The 23,646-nt window shown below is 42.6% G+C and overlaps 1 protein-coding gene across 3 annotated transcripts; it reads left to right on the forward strand.

The window, feature by feature from the left end:
• Nucleotides 1-522: 522 nt before the first annotated feature.
• Nucleotides 523-23,261, forward strand: LOC143125655 (AP-2 complex subunit alpha-2). 3 transcript variants are annotated; one of them, XM_076287325.1, is made up of 22 exons: nt 526-810; nt 5,739-5,807; nt 7,712-7,854; nt 8,056-8,249; nt 8,474-8,603; nt 9,315-9,416; nt 9,707-9,815; nt 9,911-10,061; nt 10,320-10,488; nt 10,631-10,768; nt 10,880-11,062; nt 12,588-12,685; nt 15,389-15,620; nt 16,092-16,265; nt 17,623-17,834; nt 18,679-18,761; nt 18,970-19,059; nt 20,130-20,253; nt 20,427-20,543; nt 20,685-20,754; nt 21,309-21,443; nt 21,810-23,261. In XM_076287325.1, exons 1-22 carry the CDS (start codon nt 744-746, stop codon nt 21,885-21,887), a joined length of 2,868 nt encoding a protein of 955 aa, XP_076143440.1. In that variant the 5' UTR covers nt 526-743; the 3' UTR covers nt 21,888-23,261. The 3 variants fall into 3 exon arrangements, with proteins under 3 accessions (XP_076143438.1, XP_076143439.1, XP_076143440.1); XM_076287323.1 differs by lacking the exons at nt 20,427-20,543; nt 20,685-20,754; nt 21,309-21,443; nt 21,810-23,261 and adding an exon at nt 18,127-18,192 and having other exon boundaries at nt 523-810; nt 18,970-20,241; XM_076287324.1 differs by lacking the exons at nt 20,427-20,543; nt 20,685-20,754; nt 21,309-21,443; nt 21,810-23,261 and adding an exon at nt 18,127-18,192 and having other exon boundaries at nt 523-810; nt 17,626-17,834; nt 18,970-20,241.
• The last annotated feature ends 385 nt before the right edge of the window (nt 23,262-23,646 follow it).

Here is a 23,646-nt window from a genome sequence, read left to right on the forward strand (position 1 = left end):
GATAAAGAACTTTTCTTCCTCACATGGGGTCCTTGGAACCTAAAAAATTGAGAACCCAGGTCTAGCAACTACGCAAAATCCTAAATCTGGAAATAAGCAATCTAGGCCTATAACTATCCCAGAGCGGGATTACCTTGGCTGAACCTTGATTAAATGGTCCACCCCTGAATAGAATTACGACAATAGCCTACAACAAAACCTTTAAAATGTAATTATTAAAGTTTCACAGTGCCCACTCTTTCACTTACTTACAACATTAAATTGTCTTATGCTCGTCTTCTTGACAAGTAAAGTTTAGTCTGCAGGCTCAACATCTCGTAAACCAGCTAGATAACTTAGGAAATAATAGCCATAATATAATATTAGGCAAATAGGTTGGATACACCAGAGAAAATGTCTAATAAGACTTCCTCTGGATACACTTTCGTCTTTAAAAAATGCCGCCCAACACATGGGAATAGTTTGTTACCAACTTCCGTGGCTGTTGAGGTCACACACATGCTCGTTCTCGCCATGCTGTGTACCACTTTTTCACGCCCAAACAGATGTGCGCGTTCTCAGCACGTAGGAATTCGATTTTACTGACGCTGTAGGAACCGAAAGCTCCTCGAACGGTCACGAACTCCACGACCGTCCTCCTCCCAGGTTTCACCCTCATTTCAAACTAAGCAAGAAAATTGAAGAAAATATCATACTGATCACGCTTTGAACTAACGTTACGGTTTAATCGGCCCAAAAGCAACATGCCTGCTGTTTCCAAGGGTGATGGAATGCGTGGCCTTGCTGTTTTCATTTCTGATATAAGAAATTGTAAGTGAAAATCTTTCCTGCTTGTTTACTAGGAACGTGAACTGTTAGCTGACTAGCTAGCTGTGTCAAACTAGCCAGCTAACATTAGCCAGTAAGATCACAAGACAAACTTAGAAAGTAAGCTAATATATACTAGCACGTACGGTTAGCTAGCCGAGTCAACAACATGGGCTTGTTCCCCTCGGAGCACCTTTGGATCTGGCGGGACAAAAATGGATGAAAGACGCGAAATGTTTGGCATATTAGTTTTCTGGTGTTGCAAGCAGGGCATTAATACTGATTAGTTAGCTAACGTTAGCTGCTAGTTGGTTAACTTTTCACGTCTGCTAACATGGCTAATGTCAGGTAGCATTGTAGTTGGCTGACCTCAAATTGGGCAACTAACGTTAACCAGTTATCATAGCTAACTGGTATAACTTGTCCATATTATTATGGCATAGGCGGTGTGTCTCGTAATAGGTGTCAGGCTGCAGACAAACGTAGCGGCTTAATGTGTCGCTGTGTAGTTGTGGTACAGTTTAGGTTGATGTGTAGCGTTAGATAACATATCTTGTCTGACTCGGCTAATCAAGATGTGGGTGTGACGTGAGCCAGGAAGATGAGTAAAAGCTATCGGTAGTTAGCTACGAGCTACCTAGCTAATTTGAAATCTGATGGGTGACGTTGCCGATTCTTTTGAAGTGCTACAGAGATAATGCAACGTTAACAAAATGGTAAAGACCTGGCAGCGTTAGAAACACCTGGCGACGTTAGCAGCTATGTTTCCTCCGTGTTTGACAGTGAACCTGGAAGTCAGTTGTGCAGCAAGTTGATGACCTTAACTTAGCAAGAAGTTAAGTTAAGTAAACAAATGTCATTCAAAAGTGTCATACTAAGTTGTCGATGATCAGGGATCTTAACTGTTATGCTTTAACACCTCCACAGCCCACTGAGGTAGCTTTAACGTTAAAGTAATAGAGGCACGTCCTAGGCCAAGAGAGCAACATCTTTGAAGTATTCAGTGGGCGAAGGTTCGTTCCCGGAATCCAGACATTTCCTTGTAAAAATCCATGCTACAGATCTAGCCGACCTCAGACTGGTCAATAAGTTTTTCATGTCTGGTCTATGTCACTTGATGATGATATTATGGATACAGTCCAGTCGACTCGTGTGTTTGTATTTTAAGAGTAAGGCTTGTTGATGTTGTTTCCTTTGAACATAGGAAGTAGAATGCAGCCATTTTCAGTCTCACTACCTCTGTAATATCGTAGTAGGCTACTGCATACTGGATAGACTAGTGTTGATGTTTTAACACTGTCCGGTACATGTCAACAGCATTTTTGCACACAGCGAGCAGAACAAAGGAAGAGCTCTTGAATATTTGATGAACCCAGTAGTGCCCTAGATCAGCGGTCCCCAACCACCTGGCCGTAGCCTACGACAAGAGTTAAAAAAATGCATGCAAACTAAATAAACTCAATTTAATTCGCAATAATGTCACATTCGCAATAATACCCACTGACGATGGTGAGGCAGATACCTCAAAGAAAAAGAAGGGGTCATTCAATACGAAATATGACGAGTCATATTTAAAATATGGTTTCGCAGAGACCGGTGACTCGCATGCACCAAGTCCTTTATGTGTGGTATTTGGCGATAAGTTGTCAAACGAAGCAATGAAACCATCAAAGCTAATTCGACATCTAGAGTCCAAGCATCCTACATTTAAAGACAAACCCCTTGAGTTCTTTGAGCGTAAGAAACGCGAACAAGAAGGACAAAAAACTAGTGCGTAAAGCAACCACATCTGTGAACGTGGCTGCGCTAAAAGCCTCATAGTGGCTAGTCGGATTGCTAAATCTAAGAAGCCCTTTACTATTGGGGAAGAGTTAATTCTGCCTGCTGGTAAAGGCATGTGCAATGAACTCCTTGGGGAGGCTGCAGCTAAAAAAAAAATAGCTCAGGTACCGCTTTCTGCAAGCACTGTCCATAGGCGAATTGATGATATGTCAGAGGATATTGAGGCAGTTGTTAGAGAGGGTGAATGGGTCACCGTGGTACGCTATCCAAGTTGGTTGGTTGCAGGTCACTGGCCAGAGTGTTTGAGTTGCGAGAGCCGCTGCAGAGATTTCTTACAGAAAAAAAGTCACCGTTAGCTCCATATTTTAGTGATGAGGGCTGGGTGTCAAAACTCGCTTACCTGTGTGACATATTCGGGTTGCTTAATGACCTCAACCTGTCACTGCAGGGGAGAATGACGACTGTCTTTAAACTGGCAGATAAAGTCGCTGCATTTAAAGCCAAGCTTGATTTGTGGGTACGACGAGTGGATCGGGGTGTATTTGATGTGTTCCAAACAGTAGTGGGGGTTTTGGGAGAGACTGAGGCAGGGCCCTTTCTCTCGCAGCTGGTGCGCGATCACCTTGTTGCGCTTTCAAATGACTTTGAGCGTTCTTCCCATCCTCCAAAGATCCACGGCAAACCAATGAGTGGGTCCGCAACCCATTTGTCAATATCCCGAATAGTCCTAACTTGTCAGCGCAGGAGGAAGAGCAGTTGATCGAAATGGCAAATGACGGTGGTCTTAAGAGTGTGTAGGCCAGGGGTCTCCAACCTTTTTGGGAATGAGGGCTACCTGAAGACCCGAAATCATATGGAGGGCTACTCATTTGAAACAAACATACCCTTTTTTGCGAGGGTAGTCCTCCTAAATAATAGGCCTATGTGATTTTTGATTTTAAATTATCAATATTGTGTAGGCCTAAGTCTTTATATATTAAGCAGCTGTATTTTCAACTTTAATGTCAATAGCCTATGTAGGCTATGAGGAAACCTCTCTGGCGGGTTTTTGAATGAAAACCAAAGCAGAATATCGCGAGATAGCCGTTAAAGCGCTGAAAACGTTGCTACCATTTCCCACCACGTATCTATGCAAGGCCGGGTTTTCGGCAATGACTGCAACTAAGACCAAATTGCGCAATCGACTGGACATTTCAAACACACTGAGGGTGTCACTGTCTTCCATCACCCCCAGATGGAACCTTCTTGTTGCAGGGAAACAAGCACAGGGCTCCCACTGATTATATTCGTTGCCATATTTTGTTAAGCATGTTCACACATGATAGATGTAGCTTCAAGTTGTTCAATTTTCATAGTTTATATTGTTAAATTTTCACTTCTTCAAGTTCACGTTTTTCACATTTTTAAGAGTTTCGTTAACTTCACTGTTCATACATAACTGGTAGATGTGTATTGATGCCCTATGTGGTGAACTGGTAAACTAGTATGACTGACAGTTAGGCTCTGGTGAATTGTTTTCAGTTGTCATTATGAGAGAAAGCTATAAATCTGGCCTTCTCTTTAATGTTTGGTCAGTTCAGTTGTAAACATGTAGGCTATGATTGGTTCTTAGGGAGCTGTACTGGAGATTTGAGGTGATTCACTGAAAGTAATAACCTACATCTGCTTGGAGTACAGCCCCTGGGAAAGAACCACTCATGAACCAGTTTGCAATCAGTCACTTTTATATAACACTAATTGTGTTAACCTCAATCTGACCACTCAGACTAACCATTTTTCTTAGGAATTAGGATCTTATTTTGTTAAGATGGTTCCAGTTTGTTGGTTATTGACTACTTCCTCATTGAAAAGGAACAACATTTAATCTCACTTTCACAACATGAATTGAAGGAGAGGGGGTCACACATAGTAGTGTAGCCTTGTGTAGCATATGAAATGACACTCAAGTTTAAATTATTCAGTATCTTTCTTTAATTATTCAATTGTTAAAGCTTTAAATAATCATTGTCAAGTCATTGAGAAGCACTGCAAAATTTGCAGTAGAATTGCATTGCATACCAAGGATGACGGTTATGATATTATCATATTTCGCGCTTCTCCTGTTCATGTGTCTATTTAGGCTAAACTTGGCTGGCCCACATCTGTAGCCACCTTTCCCCCACAGTCCCCAGTGGCCCTTAGAACAGATGAGCTTCTATTTAGAGCCGTTATATCTCTGCCCTTGAAATGCTGCTGTCCAGCGTGGCTTCAGATGGCACAGGGTGGTGGTGTGGGTGGTGTGTTTCTTAGAGAAAAGAAACGCTTGGTGTGCTTGACAGTGTGACGGTAACACTGATGATTTGGCCTCTGCCCGTCAGTGTACGGCTTTTACAAAGAGTTTAATTTTATTGTGGTGTTTCAGGTCAAGAGGCCTGTGTTGTCTATATAGCATCCGTTCAATTTCATGGTGTTGTGTCAACATTTTCGTTTTCTGCTCTTTTTTTACATGAAATTAATATTAGCAGCATTATTTAGGCCTATCTGTATTTAACTAAATCAGTACCAGGAGACTATCTTGACATTGTTAGAAGGGGATTTTTGATTCTAGATGTGTGTGTGTGCTCATCATGTCCAAAGGAAAGCTATTGTCAAAACCCTATGTTCCTCTGATATCAATTTTTGTGACTGGTGTACCAACGAATAGAAGCACCTATGCACAGTATGAGTTTTGTCAGAATAGAAGCACCTATGCACAATATGAGTTTTGTCATAGAATAGAAGCACCTATGCACAATATGAGTTTGGTCATTGTAGTGTACAAACCTTGTAGTACAAACCATATTTTGTTAAATCAGCAGTTCTACTTAATGAATGTTTAGTTTAAAAATATCATGACATTGCTAATATATTAGCAATATTGCTATTCTGACATTAAGTTACCATTTGTTTTAACACTTAGCCCACATATTTAATTTCAAAAGAAACATTTAATTAGTTAAGTTAATTTAAAGTTTATATGCATTTGACATTTATATGTAAGCTATTTAACTGTTTTGTATAAAAAAAGGTGGCTTTATAAAATATAAAATAAAAAAAACATCTAGATGTAGGAGTTTCTGAAACTGTAAGTTTCAGAACACACTCCTCAATACATTGCCATCTCTTCACAGGTAAAAGCAAGGAAGCTGAGATCAAAAGGATAAACAAAGAGTTGGCCAATATACGCTCCAAGTTTAAAGGTAAGTTGACAAATCTCATAGAAGAATAGGCTAATATGAGATTTACATGAGAGATTAATTCCGGGTCCAGACAAATCCCGTGCTTTTAATGTGAAGTTGGGTGTTGATATCCTGCCATGGTCAGCAGTTTTCAAATAAATACTGAAAAGAAGCGTGTTTAAGGCCAACATGGGAATAGGTTAGAGCCAGGCTGGATGATTTGTTGAGTCATTAGCCCCAGCAGAGAACAAGGGTGCAGCTCGCCACGACTAGTCCTGAGAATCTCCCATGGAACAGCAAGCATGGACACAACACTAGCTACATTTGTAGAAAATACACACACACACACACACACAAAGACTGGGACTACCACCATATTCCTTCTTCCTTTTCCTGCCCTTTGAAAGTGGTCTAATCCTCGTCTCATTCCTTCACCTAATCCCAATCACGGGATGGTTCTGCCCCCCCCCCCCCACTCCACTCACTTTCCATTTTTTCTCTCAGCTTTGTGCTGCTTGCATAGGATGTTAATGTGTCCCCTTAAATTGCATAGTTTGGCCTCCTTTTACGTGAGCCCATAAATGCATAACCATCACCATTGTCTGCAGCAGATTTAGAGCCAAGACCAGGTTTTCCATGCACAGAAAGAAAGAAAAGAGCTGTTCCAGTTTTGGCCTTTTTTGAGTGTTGAAGCCATGTTTCGGTGTGGAGTGAGTGAATGAGCCGGGAGGACTGGGCTGCCACTTCCTCTCAGGGGAGAGAAAGTGCAACGGTCAGCTTCCTGTCCCATGCTGCTGACTCACCCCTCACTAGCCCTCCTCTGTCTCTCTCTCTCTCGGTCTCTCTCTCCCTCTCCCTCTCCCTCCCCACCTCACCATCAAACCACACTCCTTTCTCCCACTATCTTCGCTCCCTCTGCTTGTGTCCCTGGCTCACCCCCCCCCCCCCTTCCCCGGCAGAGCACAATCACTCCTGATGTTGCTATATCTGGTTGTTTTGAGCTTGACCTGTACATTCTCTGTGAACACGCTCATGTGTTTAGGAGTGTATTAGCCTTAGCAGACACTCAGTAACATGCAAGAGGCCCAAGACTTCTAATACTAGGCTACTTCGTGCAGCACTCGATGGTGGTAAAACGTACATGAAGTCTGTTTGCTCTGCAACAGTGCAGATTGTAAAGCATGGCTGAATGTGTTTTGCTCTTTAGCCGTAGCATCATTAACTTAAATTATTGGTTTGGTAAGGAGTTCAAACGTTTTCTTGGGAGCAAAAGGGAGTTTTGAGTTAGACCGTTGTTTGCATCAGCAACAAAATGACTTATAGGTTGTACTGTAGCAGCGGCCATACAGCCACGTCAATTTTCAAACCAATGAAGACCGTGTATTACCTTCCATCGTATTCCGGTAGCTTCAAAACGGGTGCGTTCGACTTCTTGCAGTGTTGTGCAGATCTGGCTGAACGTGACGCGTGTCTGTTGTAAACATGCATCACGTTCAGCCAGATATAGCCAGAAGTTAAACTCGCCCACTTATTTGAAGCTACCGGAATACAAAGGAAGGTAATACACTGACTTCATTAACAGTCCTTATTATAACCTCTCTGTACACTTTCAATGTGTTGATGTGATGTTCTCCACATTACCACTGAAGTATAAGGCTATTTTGAGCCTTGTCAGTGATTTGAAAATAGCTATTTATTTTGACATGACTCCACTGCTACCAAGCTATAAGCCATTGTGTTGCTAAGGCAAGCAAGAGCCTATCTCGAAACTGCTCAGATTAACATAATTTTGCTCACACATGAAAGTTGTGTCCACACCAAATCATTCCTTTAAATAAACCATTAACCTAATTGCTATTAGGCATGTTGGACATTTGAAGCATCAAACATTTCAACAATTGGACCTAATTTGTTCTGTGCATTAGGTGACAAGGCTCTGGATGGCTACAGCAAGAAGAAATATGTGTGCAAACTCCTTTTCATTTTCCTTCTGGGCCATGATATCGATTTTGGTCATATGGAGGCAGTTAACCTCCTGAGTTCCAACAAATACACAGAAAAACAAATCGTAAGTTTGTCCCTACAAATTAAGTTTGTCCATGTAATAAGAGCTTCTGGTCAATTTTTGTCCCTTCTGAATCCTAGTTGCTCTTAGCTTATCGCTTCTCATAGATGCATGTTTCTTCATGCTCAATGTGCGTGTCAGGTTGATCTAGTCTGTCCCTGTGTAGTATGCATGTTTGTAAGCCTCGCTCTTCTGTCCTTACAGGGCTACCTTTTCATCTCAGTGTTAGTCAACTCCAACAGCGATCTCATCAGGCTCATCAACAACGCCATTAAGAATGACTTGGCCAGCAGAAATCCCACCTTCATGAACCTGGCCCTCCACTGTATAGCCAATGTGGGAAGCAGAGAAATGGCAGAGGCGTTTGCAGCAGATGTGCCGCGCATCCTGGTAGCAGGGTGAGCTGGATTGTAGCGCTTCCAAGACGGAATGATGTCACCTGACATGAATATTGCTCTTGGAAATTCAGTGTGTGTGTGTGTGTGTGTGTGTGTGTGTGTGTGTGTGTGTGTGTGTGTGTGTGTGTGTGTGTGTGTGTGTGTGTGTGTGTGTGTGTGTGTGTGTGTGTGTGTGTGTGTGTGTGTGTGTGTGTGTGTGTGTGTGTTTATTGTATATTGTATAGGGACACGATGGACAGTGTGAAACAGAGTGCAGCTCTTTGCTTGCTGCGCCTCAACAGAACCTCACCAGACTTGGTCCCCATGGGTGAGTGGACTGCCCGCGTGGTCCACCTTCTCAATGACCAGCATTTGGTAAGTATGGGCATAGCCTCAACTCAAACAGAGTGGATGCACATTTGATCAAGTCAAGTGGGTTTTATTGTCATTTCAACCATATACACTGTATATAGTGAGACGAAATGTTTCACTATGGATCAAGTGGTGTTGACATTTAAATCATATAAAAAAATAATTTGAGACAGGCTACATTTAGTGCACACACATTCTACTGTAACATTCTACTGTAGATATACATAAAGTGCAGGTACTACTTAAAAGTAAGGGACAGGACAGACAACAGACAACAAAAGACAGGGCATAAGTAGACTTGTAACAGAGCACTGATTGTTATAAGTTAAGTTCACATTGAGGTGGGTAGAATATATAGAATTTAGCAGCAGAGAAAAGTGTAGGAGTGCATTTCAGTTCAGTCTAAAAATTTGCATCATGTTTTGTTGTTCAACAGGATTATAAAGGTTGTATTGATGTAGCGATAACCACATACTGACAGCCGGAGCTGCAGCGGGTGTGCAATTGAAGCGTTCCATTGGTATAGACCGGTCTACTTTTTTCAAATGTATGCGCCACCATCACGCTTGGCGTAGCCAGTTCCATTGATTATAGTGGAAGCTAAGTGTCACAGCATGCGCTCTACGAACGGAACACTTCAGTTACATGCCTGCTGTTGCCTGCCTGTGATTTTAAGGTTGCTTTTGTAATGGAATTAGTTGTCCTCTTGCACAGGGCGTAGTGACTGCTGCCACCAGCCTCATCACCACGCTGGCTCAGAAGAACCCAGACGACTTTAAGACCTCCGTTTCTCTGGCCGTGGCCCGACTCAGCAGGGTAAGATGGGCTCATGCTGTATCGAATTGCATTACATTGAATTGAATTTATTTATTGTCATTATACTGGTGTGGACAACAATTCAGGTGCACCATCTTGGTGGAGCTCCCATAATATAGGGAATACTGAGCCGTTGCACATATGCAAGGCGCTATCACCTGTAGAAGAAGTTATATGGCCTTTTAGAACATAGAGGCCTCAGGCCTGGCTAACAAGAAGTGTTGTTAGTTTCTCATGATTTGAGCAAGCATTTTCTGGTGTGAATTTGTCCTATATTGTGCCCCCTCAAGATTGTCACGTCAGCCTCCACAGATCTACAGGATTACACATACTACTTTGTCGCAGCACCCTGGCTGTCGGTGAAACTACTGCGACTCTTGCAATGTTACCCTCCACCAGGTATGTGCAGTGTGTCGGTTTTCTACATGACAGATGTAATTATGTACGATTTAAAAGGTGATTAGCTTGAACCCATCTCCGGTGTTTTCCTGCAGAGGATGCTGCTATCCGAGGGCGTCTGACCGAGTGTTTGGAAACCATCCTTAACAAGGCCCAGGAACCTCCCAAGTCCAAGAAGGTCCAGCACTCAAACGCTAAGAATGCTGTGCTGTTCGAGGCAATCAGCCTCATCATTCACCATGACAGGTCAGTGCTGGCCAGGGCAGACCTCACACCAGAGGCAGCAGAGTTGATGCAATCTCAAATGTTCTGTGTCTTAAAGTCACATACTGTAACTGTCTGAAACAGTTAGTTAGTTGGTTTGTTTGTTATTTAGTTTATTAGTCTGTTAATTAGTTAATTTAAATAGTTCATTCATTTGTTTATTGTCCCAGAGGGGGAAATGAGTTGAGTTAATAAAAAAGGTTTTTGGTGCATAACTGCAATGCTTCTGAATCCATACAGTGAGCCAACCCTGCTGGTGAGGGCATGCAACCAGCTGGGCCAGTTCCTACAGCACAGAGAAACCAACCTGCGCTATCTTGCCCTGGAAAGCATGTGCACGCTGGCCAGCTCCGAGTTCTCCCACGAGGCCGTCAAAACACACATTGAAACAGTCATCAATGCTCTCAAGGTAACCAGTGTGCAATCTACGCTGTGTACATTTTGTTCTACATTCTCTGTCTCAAGAGAAACATCTTGTTTTAATTTGAGAGCACAATAACATAATCTCTGTGTTTTGTGTTTGTTTGTCTGCCTCTGTCTCAATGCTGCAGACGGAGAGAGATGTGAGTGTGAGGCAGCGGGCTGTGGACCTCCTCTATGCCATGTGTGACCGGAGCAATGCCAAACAGATTGTAGCAGAGATGCTCAGTTACCTGGAGACAGCCGACTACTCCATTAGAGAGGAAATTGTATGTCCTGTTTCACAGCCATAATCTTTGCCTCAGAGTATGGTTGTAAGTAATATGGTAATATGTCGTAAACAGTCACCGCAAACTTTTTTGCATCTATGTGCACTATAGGTGCTGAAGGTGGCTATTTTGGCCGAGAAATATGCAGTGGACTACACTTGGTACGTGGACACCATCCTGAACCTCATCAGAATCGCAGGAGATTACGTCAGCGAGGAAGTTTGGTATCGGGTCATCCAGATTGTTATTAACAGAGACGATGTGCAAGGCTATGCTGCTAAGACTGTCTTTGAGGTACAGTGTCCGATGTTTCTGCTTTCAGTAACTTCCTGCTTCTGTGTTAATGTGGCATAGGAACTACTTTGACAATGGTGCAACTACTACATTAAGTTCTCATTTTAAGTTTGTTTTTAATGCACTTGGCATAACCAGTTCATATGCAATACATCATAGAAAGACATCTGCTTCTTACATATGATCTGCAGTTCTTCTTCTCATGTTTATTATCTGTGTGGAGTTTAAATAATCAGAAATAATGTAGTCATTAATTGACACCAATGAGTAGTAAGTATGTCTAACTGTCTGTGTTTAACTTGTCTGCTCACAACAGTCCTCTGTGCTCCCCCCGTCCCTCGTGCTCAGGGAAAGTCCGGCCACCCGCACGTCTGCTTGCCAGGGCTAGTGCACTTCACTTCTCTCACCATAGCAACTGCTCTCTCTCTCTCTCTCTTTCTCTCTCTCTCTTTCTCTCTCTCTCTTTCTCTCTCTCTCTCTCTCTCTCTCTCCTCTTTTCTCTCTCTTTCTTTCTCTCTCTCTCTCTCTCCTCTTTTCTCAATCTCTCTCTCTCTCTCTTTCTCTCTCTCTCTCTCCTCTTTTCTCTCTCCTCTTTTCTCTCTCTCTTTCTTTCTCTCTCTCTTTCTCTTTCTCTCTCTCTCTCTCTCTCTCTCTCTCTCTCTCTCTCTCTCTCTCTCTCTCTCTCTCTCTCTCTCTCTCTCTCCAGTCATGGCAGTGTAGGGGTGCCTCCTCTATGAAAGGGGCTTTTCACAAAAACCCATTTTGTTCTTGCTTCCCTCAGTCTCGGCTTGTGTCTGTCTCTACATAACTGTCTCACACTGGTAGGTCACTTCCAAGATCCAACAGCATTAATCCCCACCATACTGTCATAGGTTGTCTGGTCTCCGCAGCCGCTGTTTCATTCATGCTGGCATGAGGGATTAATTTTGCATCGGCTACTTTGCCCAGCCCTCCCTCCGTGGTCCTCAGTAAATAATGTAGATTTATGTGCCAGTCTGCATGAAGCACACGGGTGTAGTTGAAGCGCCCCCCCCCCCCCCCCCCCCTTTTCCCCCCACATCCTCATGCTCTGTGCTGTACCGACATGCATGAAAGTAATAATGATCGATATTATGAACAAAAGATGAATAGACATCAATTTCAGCTTTGTCTATGGTGGTTGAAATTGCAGTTATCATTTCTTTTGCCATTCTGTGACCAGGAACTGAAAGCAAATCATTTACTCAGATCTGCCTCGTCAGATTATCTTTGAGTTGTGAGGCTTCCTGTTCCTCTTTGCCACTGCACTTTCGAGCAACAAATCTCCCGCAAACACCAAGCTCCTCCCAGCCTTGTGTCGATTTGCCCACCTTATCTCTGTCTCTCTCTCCCCCTCTCCCCCTCTCTCTCTCCCCCAAAAATCTGAAAAAAAATCGGATTTTTGCCAACCCATTTTCTGTCTCCCTTTTAAACAACACTTGTCCTTTTTGAGCTTCACAGGAAATCCCTCCAATCTCACCAATCCCTCCTTATCCTCCTTCCGCAGGCTTTGCAAGCCCCAGCTTGCCATGAGAATCTAGTGAAGGTTGGAGGGTACATCCTGGGAGAATTTGGAAATCTTATTGCGGGGGATCCACGGTCTAGGTATGCTTTCACCAACGTACAGCATGATAGAGGTGCCTTTTTGGTGCGGTTTTAGTGGTTTAGTGGTAAAGCCTTCATGTAGCGAGTGTGAACCCACAGCATCATTATGACCGCTGCGCTAGCAAAGCGGCGGTCATATACAGTGTCTTGCAAAACATTGAAGGACACCAATTTTCTTTGTGAATGAATAATGTATTGTAAATAATTCATTAAAATACAGGGTGCATAAGTATTCACCCCGCTATGTTAAACCTACGTTAAATTCCCATAGAGGCAGGCAGATTTTCATTTTTAAAGGCCAGTTATTTCATGGATCCAGGATACTATGCATCCTGATAAAGTTTCCTTGGCCTTTGGAATTAAAATAGCCCCACATCATCACATAATAATAATGAAGAACATTATTATGCCTGCCTCTATGGGAATTTAACATAGGGGTGTCGAATCCTTATGACCCCTGTATTTTAAGGAAGAACATTTATTTATTTACGATACATTATTCATTCACAAAGAAAATTGGTGTCCTTAAAGTTTGGATTTTCCCTCAGTGTTTTTTTAATTAAGGGATTAAGATCAATTTCCAAAAGATTTTTTGGTAACACTTTATTTTAATGTGTCGCTGTTACAGTGTACCTACGTAATTAGGTACAGTGGTACAACCTGTGTAACAACATGTACTATCATTGTACTTGCATTATGTATTTGTGGGTACCTACATATAGTTGTTAAATTGTAATACTGAGTGCTTTTACAAAACTTTGCCAATTTGCCTACATTTTCATCAGAGGCAAAGAGCTGACCTGAGACCTGCTGGATGGGGTAAATCTGGTCATGATAGATTTGATATACAAACCATTCTTAGCTCCAGTCAAGGCCTCATTGTCTTCAGTGTACATGTAACAGCTGTGCTGCTACAACCTTGTTACTCTTTGATACAGTGGAATAAACCTATTAAGTGTACCAGTTAATTACTTACATGTACATATGACATGTATGTTGTGTCTTCGATGTCTTGAAACAGGTCTACTAATTCACTACATAGTACATATATCAACTGTGTTGGTACACACTTATTGCTCTTTGATACAGTGGCATAAACCCATTAAAATTAAGTGCACCAATTAAGTACTTACAATTACATATTACATGTATGTTGTGTCATTGGTGTCTTGGAACATGTCTGCCATTACCCTACATACTGTAGTACATGTATCAACTGTGTTGGTACACATGTATTACTCTTTTGATACAGTGGAATAAACCCATTAAAATAAAGTGTACCAGTTAAGTACTTACATGTACATATTATATACATCCTGTCAATGATGCCATGCATCCTGTAATTGATGTGTTGAAACGTGTCTGCTGTTACACCACACAGTACATGTGAATTATAGTAGACCTGTTCCAAGACATCGAAGACCCAACATACATATCATATGTACATGTAAGTAATTAACTGGTACACTTAATAGGTTTATTCCACTGTATCAAAGAGTAACAAGGGTGTAGCAGCACAGCTGTTACATGTACACTGAAGACAATGAGGCCTTGACTGGAGCTAAGAATGGTTTGTATATCAAATCTATCATGACCAGATTTACCCCATCCAGCAGGTCTCAGGTCAGCTCTTTGCCTCTGATGAAAATGTAGTCAAATTGGCAGTTTTGTAAAAGCACTTAGTATTACAATGTAACAACTATATGTAGGTACCCACAAATACATAATGCAAGTACAATGATAGTTATTTGTATTCCTCTTTTTAGTGAACTTTAGCATGGGGGTGAATACTTTGCAAGGCACTGTAGGTTTTAGTCAGAGTTTATTTTCTTCCGGATTTTGTGTCAACGATTCTCGGGACACTGAAAGACCGGGCTCCACAAAACTTGGTGGGCATGTAGCCCCACAAGGATGACCCGGAACCATTGTTTTTCATCGCCATCGCCCACCCACCGCACCGGGCCTCCCGAAAGGACGGTGGGCCGGACACAGTTTTATATTAATATCTTTTTTCTTATGTTTTTCGATTTCGTATGTGTTTTTGATTTGAAGTGTATCATTATAACACACCTTCCAAGTTTCGTGGAATTCTGTTCATGGGGGGGCCATACAATAAATTAACATATGAGTACATTTAGTGACTGTACACCAATCAGCCTGTAGATGGCCGGACACAGTTTTCTGCAATGTGGGGTTGTGGCGCCCTCTAGAGGCTGAATTCAGTGCCCTCTCTTGTGATGTTTTCTGAAAATATATTCACAATATAACTAGTTGACACATGGCCCATTATAATAACTTGGAGTAAGATTTTCCAGTTAATTTAACACATGCTGCTCGTGTCTAACTATTCAGTTCATTAGCTTTCTTATGTTTCTGTACTAGCAAAATCTACCATGTCTACAAGTTTTAGACAGACTGCATTGTCTTTCAATTAGGGCCAGATCTACTAGCATGCAATGAGCCATTTGGAAAGTGACTGTGTTTGGGGTTGTCTATGTTTTGTATTTGTCATCTTAAAAAAATATATAATCTATATATAATATAATGTAGGCCAATTTAAGACTTAGCTTAAAGGCTCCAAAGCTCTCAGGACCCCCGCCATTGTTCCATATATGTCCTATGCTCCAAAATGTGGATTTCATGTCATGCTGTGCTCGGCATAAGCCCCATTGAAACAGGCCCTCTTCCCCTCTGTCTCTGCAGCCCACTAGTTCAGTTCAACTTGCTGCACTCCAAGTTCCACCTGTGCTCGGTGCCCACCAGAGCTCTCCTGCTCTCGGCCTACATCAAGTTCATCAACCTGTTCCCCGAGGTGAAGGGCACCATCCAGGAAGTGCTGCGCTCTGACAGTCAGCTCCGCAACGCAGACGTGGAGCTGCAGCAGCGGGCGGTGGAGTACCTTCGCCTCAGCTGCGTCGCCAGCACAGACATACTGGTGAGGATTGGCTTCATGGACAATGAGTTGCAGAACTCTGTATATACCTTACGCGCGCGTGTGTGTGTGTGTGTGTGTGTGTGTGTGTGTGTGTGTGTGTGTGTGTGTGTGTGTGTGTGTGTGTGTGTGTGTGTGTGTGTGTGTGTGTGTGTGTGTGTGTGTGTGTGTGTGTGTGTGTGTGTGTGTGTGTGTGTGTGTGTGTGTGTGTGTGTGTGTGTGTGTGTGTGTGTGTGAAGAGTTAATAAGGTTAGGTGATGTATAAATATGTATCCTGTCTTGATCATTGCACTCTTCGGAGCTTATTGCCCAACCTCATTTAGGTCAAAAGAGGAAGTACAGCTGCTTTGTAATGTAATTATTTCCCCAGTGCATAGTTTGCAGGCCCATCTGTGAATGGAAAAATAGATTGTTTTTAAATAAATCAGGTACTTAGTCACGTTTGTGCTCTGTTTGCTGTCTTCGGCCATTTAGGCCACAGTATTGGAGGAGATGCCTCCTTTCCCAGAGCGCGAGTCGTCCATTTTGGCCAAGCTGAAGAGGAAGAAGGGGCCTGGAACAGTGCCAGATATTGAGGAGAACCGCAAGGAGCGCAATGCCAACGTCAACGGAGGCCCAAATCATACCAGTGCCACCTCAAATGCCAAGGTGAAAAGCTTTTTGAGATGTTTCACGCTTTGTTTATAAAGACGACTTTATCAACCCGCTGTGTTCGTTTGTCTGGATATGGCAGACAAAACAAACACTATTTTAGGGTGGTAAAAAGATATGAGTCTGCTAACTCTATGAAAGAAAATACATGAGGGAGAAGGTCGGCTTAGTGTAAAAAGCATGTTGGGACTTGCTGCTGTAAAAGAAATGTAGAAATTCTGGACAATGGCTGTCTCAAACCACCTACTTGCACACTTCAAATACTTAGTTTAAGTTTATAGTGCATATATTGGGACAATACTAACCATCGAAAAATGGGCACAACGCAAGTACCGATAAGCGCTCATGTGCACACTAGCAATGTCCTGACGGAAGTATGCGTTTTGAGAGACAACCATCGTCTTGTCAAGAGTTGCTGTATATCTACGGGTGCTTTTCCATATCAGTTCCCTGTTCCTCATATGACTTAATCCTCCCTCATTTCTCTTCTCTCCCTCTTTTTTATTTTGAAATCTCTTCACGCTTCTCTGCGCTCCACGCTCCACTCTACGGGCCTCTGCTCTTTCACTCCCCGGGGCTTCTCAGGCCTCCCCTCCATCCTTTGTTGGGGATCTGCTGGCTCCGGCCCCTCCCCCCACCAACCGGCCCCGCCCAGTGTCCTCCGCCTCCTTCCTGCAGAACCCCCTCACCCCTCTCCCCCCTCAGGCCTATGCTATCCCCTTAGCAGCCTCTGCTGGGACATTCTATCAGGTCTTCTGTGTGTGTGTGTGTGTGTCTGTGTCTGTGTCTGTGTGTGTGGAAGAGTGTGTGTTCTATGTGTGTGTGTGTGTGTGTGTGTGTGTGTGTGGAAGAGCATGTCCTTGAGTGCCTGCTTGTGTCACGCAGCATGCATTTGCAGTGCTTTCCTCCACACCTTCCTCACGCTCTCCATATTTTCTGGTAACCTAGTTCCGTTTGTCAAAAACAGTCAATTGAAACTGATGTAACGGGTCTAAAAATGTCCTGTGTTGCACTATCCTACTGATGATATTTGAACACATCTCACTAACATTTGAACACAGCAGAGTCCAGGTAAGTACTGGCAAAGTGCTATGCATTTGTGGATGGACTGGAGTAATCTGTTCATTGTATTGTAAGGTTGTTTGTTCGTTGCAAGTAAAAGATGTATTGCGCGTCATTGTAATGTATCATTTGCCCTAATCAATTGGTATATCAACAAGGCTGCATGCTAGTTCTTTTAGTTATTGAAATAGGAAACGGAATATGAGTGATGCCTGTTATGCTAATCATCATAGAGCTCCAGGAGCCTTCAAATACACCAGCGCTAACTGTTCTCTTCCTGTCTTCCTCACAGCAGGTAGCTGCCCCCGCCGCCGCCTCCTCCACAGATCTGCTGGGTCTGGGAAGCTCCACCTCCCTTAACTCCACCCCTCCTGCCGCTGCCCCTCCCACTGCAGCGAGCCTGCTTGTTGACGTGTTCTCAGAGAACAGCCCACCGGTGTCGGCGCCGGCGCACATCGCTGTCCCTGCCACTGCCGCCCCTGCAGCCGATGACAACTTCTCCAGGTGAGGAGGCGCGGATGTGAGACAGAGATGTCACAGAGACGAGGACATGCTTGTTTATTCGTGCTTGTCCGCGAGTCTGCAATTTTATATCGCTTTGTTATATTACAAAGAGATGTTATCTGTATTGTGTGTATTTAACATGGTCACACTGACAGTTAAAACTGCCGTACAAAAATGAGTGAGCCCAGTGGGGAGCTTGTATAGACAGGTTAGCCCATCATGTATATGAACTTTTCATATAGTATGAAACAAAAAGAACATCACCATGTGCATGTATTACATTTGGCTGCAGCATCACAACAAAGTCCTTCCATGTGGCTGATTCAATTCTGGCAGATGTACAGGAACCAACTGACAAGTAAGGTGCCTGAAGGAAGTGAACCCAAGTTTATAACACTGGGGTGTTGATTTTAGGGAATAGGGGACTTGAGAAGCACTTAATTGACTGAACTGAACTATTGTGGCTGCATGTGTTTTTCCCCTCCAATCAAAATGACAGGAAAGGTGGGAGAGGCTCTGGGGTTAATTCTTAATGTAGCCTATAACATTAACAACAAAATGACTCCATGTTGGCATATGTACTTCAAAGTGTTTTCTCTGAGGATGCCATCTTGTGGCATTGGATTAGAATCGCCTTTCTATTACACTACAGCTTACTACAAGCAACTCACAGGGCTGTCTGGGTCACAAAAGCAATCACCAAGGCTCTTACTGAAGATGCACAATGTTCTCTGCATAGGATGGCTGTTGTGTGATATGTGTACACATACAGGTGAATTAATTATCTGGGAAAGTTGTGCATCCTCTTACCGTCTCTTACCATCTCTTACTGTCTCTTGGTCAGGTTTGTCTGCAAGAACAATGGGGTGCTGTATGAGAACCAGCTGCTTCAGATTGGCTTGAAGTCAGAGTATCGACAGAACCTAGGTGAGTAGTACCCCCCAAAGCGTATTTCTGTAACCCTGTCTGTCATCCACAATTGAGACCACCAAAGCACCGGGTTAAAATGTCACCCAGGCTGCAAAACGCCTTTTGTTTTTCCCTTATAATCAGTACACTTAATGCTTCTCTTGTCACTTTGTAATTGTCATGTGGACATCGGCTTACTCCCACACTTTTGTTTCTCCTCCTGTAGGTCGGATGTATGTGTTTTTTGGGAACAAAACCTCAACACAATTCCTCAATTTTGCCTCCAATGTGGTCTGCCAGGAAACTCTTGCTTCTCATATTCTTCTCATATTTTTTAGCTCAAAATAGGAACTCACCAAGGAACTTGCCTATAAACAGTGTAGTATGTTTGCATACATGTACAGGATAATGCCGGTTTCCTACACATTGAAAGAACCAGAAAATTCCAAAATGTATAGGAATAAAATTCAAACAGTAGAAGTAGGTGTAATTCAGTAGAAGCTGTGGGAGTTGCTTGAGTTCTGATCCAGTTTGTGTGGAATATAAGGTATCACAGAATTGGCCAAATCTTTCTCTGTGGAGACCATCAGTAGATTAAAGACAGTGTAGATGTAATAGTTGTTCACAATACACCAGTGTTTTCCAGCCCCTTTGGCCCTGTCTGACTGAAACACAACAAAGGGGTTGTGTTTCAGTATGGACAAACAGTAATGTAAACTTCCGAGAATGACTGCTTCCGCCAGAGTCATGGTAACCATGCATTATTGTGTCAGAAATTCTCTATTTTTCCTTTAGTCAATCCCAATCCACATTTAGATGTGACCCTGACATTTGCAGATGTATGCACCTTGGAGAGCGTTTTTGAAAAGTATTGTTTTTTTGTGTGTCAGAATGCGCTGTTTTGGTATGGACAGATAGATGCAGAGAGATAACAATGCATTTTCAAATTCACATGGGTTGGTGTGGACAGGGCCTAATCTTGCCGATGAGTTGGCTACAACATACCAACAACACGCTAGCTAAAACGCAATGCTAATAGATGTAAAAGCTGTTCTGAGATTTTTGTAGTGCTTCCGACCCAGAGGTCAAGCTTACATGGTGAATAGCCAAGTCGCGGTCTCCTCACAACACCATCATCTGAGCTGTATAAGTAGATACTCTTAAAAGCAGACCTTAAAGAAATGCAAATGCAAAATGCTTATTTTCAGCAAAGAGATCAATTCTGTTAACACATAAACTAGTTAGTTGGCCCTGATGAATACAAGCTTACCAGGTGAACAGTCGGTCGGTTGGGTTGGGTTGGTGTGTTGTCTGTTGTAAACATTGAATAGTCTGTGAGGGCCTGTCTTTCCTCTATATCAGTCCATCCTTAACCAGCCTGCTCACAGCTCAACGTGCATCTGAAACCAGTTGATCCCACAGTGGATGGAGGAGCTCAGCTCCAACAGATCATCAATATTGAATGCGTGTCTGACTTTGTAGAAGCACCTGTTCTCAACATCCAGTTCAGGTACTGTGTTTTGTCTCTATTGTTTGACAGCATTTTGGTGCAGTCGAAATGTCTGTACACACACATATCTGAACAGACGCTTATATTTTTCACTTCGATGAAACAAGTGATGCCTAGACACAGAATGTTAGATACAACATAGTACACGTATTTGATGCTTGGAAACATTACAGGTATGGAGGCACTCTCCAGAACATCGCTGTTAAGCTGCCCATCACTTTGAACAAGTTTTTCCAGCCCACAGAGATGATGTCGCAAGACTTCTTCCAGCGATGGAAACAACTAAGCGCGTAGGACATTTTTGTTTGTTAAACTAAAATAGCTATATTAACTGATGTTTGCTTAGAAACATGTCAAATGTGTGTGTGTTGGTTCTTGTATTTAATGAAAACCTTTTAACTCCATGTTTCATTTATAATTGTGCATATCAGTCCACAGCAGGAGGTTCAGAAAATCTTCAAAGCCAAGCATTCCATGGACACTGAAGTCACCAAAGCAAAGGTAAGATTATCTAAATAGACCTCTGAAGTTCGCCTACAAAAAAAAACCAAAACGGGCATCTTTGCCCATATAAGGAGATCCGGTTGTTAATTGAAGCTAACTACCTATGGCAAGTAGCATTGCAAGTTAGCTCTGGGGTAGCAAAAATATAAGTGTGCCGCCTTTACGTACCGGAGATCACAGTATCCACTGGAAGGCAGAAGACAAAAGTGTGTTCAGGAAAACGTCTGCATATCAGACTTTTTCATCCCCGCGAGAGTTTAACAGGTGCGATAATTCAAAATCCCCATGTTATTTTCTCATAGGAAAAATCGCCAGCTTTTTTGTAGGCGAACTTCAGAGGTCTATGAGTAGTGACTGTCTCCTAATAGGTGGAATATGCATTTCAGTCGCTTATTGGACCATGGTAACCTTGACGGGGACAACAAGGAGGCGGACATCCCCCAGCCCCAGTTCGGTTGAATCTAATCTTATTGCTTGCTGCTGCTCAAGTTCTAGTGGCACGTGTTCTTTTCTCTAATGTTCTATCATTCATCTGCAATGTTCCTTCACAGATCATTGGTTTTGGAGTCGCTCTTTTGGATGGGGTCGACCCTAACCCCTCCAACTTTGTAGGCGCAGGAGTCATCCATACGAAAACCACTCAGGTGGGCTGCCTGCTTCGGCTGGAGCCAAACATGCAAGCACAGGTAGGCTGCCAACAGGTACTGCACCCACTGTGCTACAGCGTTCCCAAACACATACAATAAGACTATTCTGTCTGCATGACACTATGACTACTATTTTCTATACATAGATATTATGTATATTTATTTGTTTGTTTGTTTACAATGACATCAATAAACATTGCATTAACATTATGTAAATGGTCAGTTTATAGTAAAGTCATATAGCCTAATTAAAAAAAATGTACTTGTATATAGCACATTCCTAATGAAGGCTGAACATCGGCGAACCCTTTATGTTTTCCACAGCATGTTCATATATGAAATCTCCTTTGCTCTGTCTACTTTAGCAGTTAAAAAAAACAAGGCATTCTTTGTCTTTTTCTGCAGATGTATCGTCTAACTCTGAGAACGAGCCGGGATACTGTGTCTCAGAGGCTCTGTGATCTTCTGTCAGATCAGTTCTGAAGTGAACACTCTGTTCACTCAAGCCTGACAGATAGCCCATGCCATCTGATCCTAAAGCAGTCTTGAACATCATCCACCCCAACACACTTCATGTTTTGAGACCCACACAAGCTTGCCTCTCTGTATGGCACCCCCTCGAACCAACCAGTCGAGATTACCTAAATCAAAATGTGTTCGATGTACAGTGTAAATTCTCTTTTTATTTTTTACTTTACTAAAAAAAGTGTATATCTCTCACCACTTGGCTTTACTAACAACTCACGGCTAAAAGTCGCCTTGTCCTCTGATATGTCCATGTGCACACATATTAAAATCTTGCGCTTTTACAGTTGGGAGGTTAGTGTCTCAACCCTGATGCAGGGATTTGGGGTGGGTTTTTTTAACTGGAAGAATAGGAGTTTTTACAAGGCGATGGCTCCCCTCTTGCTGTGCAATGACTGCATCCAACTGTGCCTTCATTTTCGATTCTCCATAATCAAGAAACATTGTTAAATGGAAAGACTGTTTTTGTTGATGTTTGATGTTCACCTTTATAGAAAAGTACTTTGTCACCTGTAGATGCACTTATCATTGTAAGATTCACTCCACAAACGGTTTTATTCCCTCCAGTTACTGTGTTGCAAAATGTTGTGTCCTTTGGCGGCTTAACTCCAGTCCTCATATTATATAACGATTATCAGTATTGTGTACTGTCGCTGTTGCTGCTTGACCTGTAGCATTGTCTAGGCTGACTGTATTCTTAAATAGCATAGATTCTTTCAAATACATAAGAAACAGTGACAAACTCTTGCTGTTGAGAAGGCACTACTGATGAATCCTGTATTTAAATTCACCAAGGATTAAGTGCCTCATATTTGTATCTGCTCCAAAGCACACAAATGCTTCCCTTTGAAATAATTATTGTGAAGTTTCCTTGTTCCCATGTACCAATCAAGGACATTTACTTGAGTAAACCACTCAGGCAGTCTCAAAAGATAAAGGGATTTTTATTCCCAGTCTTCCCCCTTCTCTGCATCACTGTTATCACTCTACACATTGTTCTATAACTCCATTTTGGAAACTGGGAAACATGGCTCAACCAGAGACCGGAAACTCTTCAAAGAGATTGTGCATGAAAAGCTAACTACAGTATCCTCACCATCATGAAGGGTACGAAGCCCTCTTACCTGCGTTGTCACTGGCTAACTTTACCGTCTGGTCAGGTACCGGCTATGCCACTGCCTGTTCTCCCTGTGCCTTTAAGTTGTATGTTTTGGTTACTGATTTATTTTATCTTTGTGTTTTGTATGTGTGTATAAATGTGTATATACACCCAAACATTTGTTGTACTTCAAATCATATCACAGGTTTTCTCAATTAAACCAGTGTCTCACACAGTGGCCGTTTCTTGAAAACCACACCATTTTGAAAAATGGAGGCTCTGTTTTGGTGCTGCTCTATTGCGTATCGCCCAGGGTGCCTTGAATCTGTGCATCCTGGAGCTAAACATATAGCCCAGAGTCAGAGAACTCAGTCTCAGTTGCAGGTCATGGGTCCTCCGACAGGATAGTGACGCAAAACACAAAGCCAAAAGCACCCAAAATGGCTAGGAAGTTAGAACCCAACAGTGGACTATTCTGAAGTGTCATATGACTGCTGACAAGACACTGCATCTGCAGGCAATTGAGTTTCTATTGATCAAAAGAGGCTACTTTTATTTTATACCAAACAAGATTCATCATGTGCCACCCAGCAAAATTCATAAAACATGTTTGTTTCG

Source organism: Alosa pseudoharengus, unplaced genomic scaffold, assembly GCF_046254945.1.
Source record: "Alosa pseudoharengus isolate Yale_2024_CS ecotype anadromous, Long Island Sound unplaced genomic scaffold, YU_APseudo_1.1 YU_APseudo_1.1_scf_16, whole genome shotgun sequence".
In the NCBI taxonomy this organism is placed as follows: domain Eukaryota; kingdom Metazoa; phylum Chordata; class Actinopteri; order Clupeiformes; family Clupeidae; genus Alosa; species Alosa pseudoharengus.

Excerpts from the sequence above, each read along its gene's own strand:
- LOC143125655 (XM_076287325.1), top strand. The coding sequence starts at position 744 with ATGCCTGCTGTTTCCAAGGGTGATGGAATGCGTGGCCTTGCTGTTTTC. Across the intron at positions 7,855-8,055 it reads AATACACAGAAAAACAAATC|GGCTACCTTTTCATCTCAGT; the intron begins GTAAGTTTGTCC and ends CTGTCCTTACAG. Across the intron at positions 20,755-21,308 it reads CTGAAGTCACCAAAGCAAAG|ATCATTGGTTTTGGAGTCGC; the intron begins GTAAGATTATCT and ends GTTCCTTCACAG.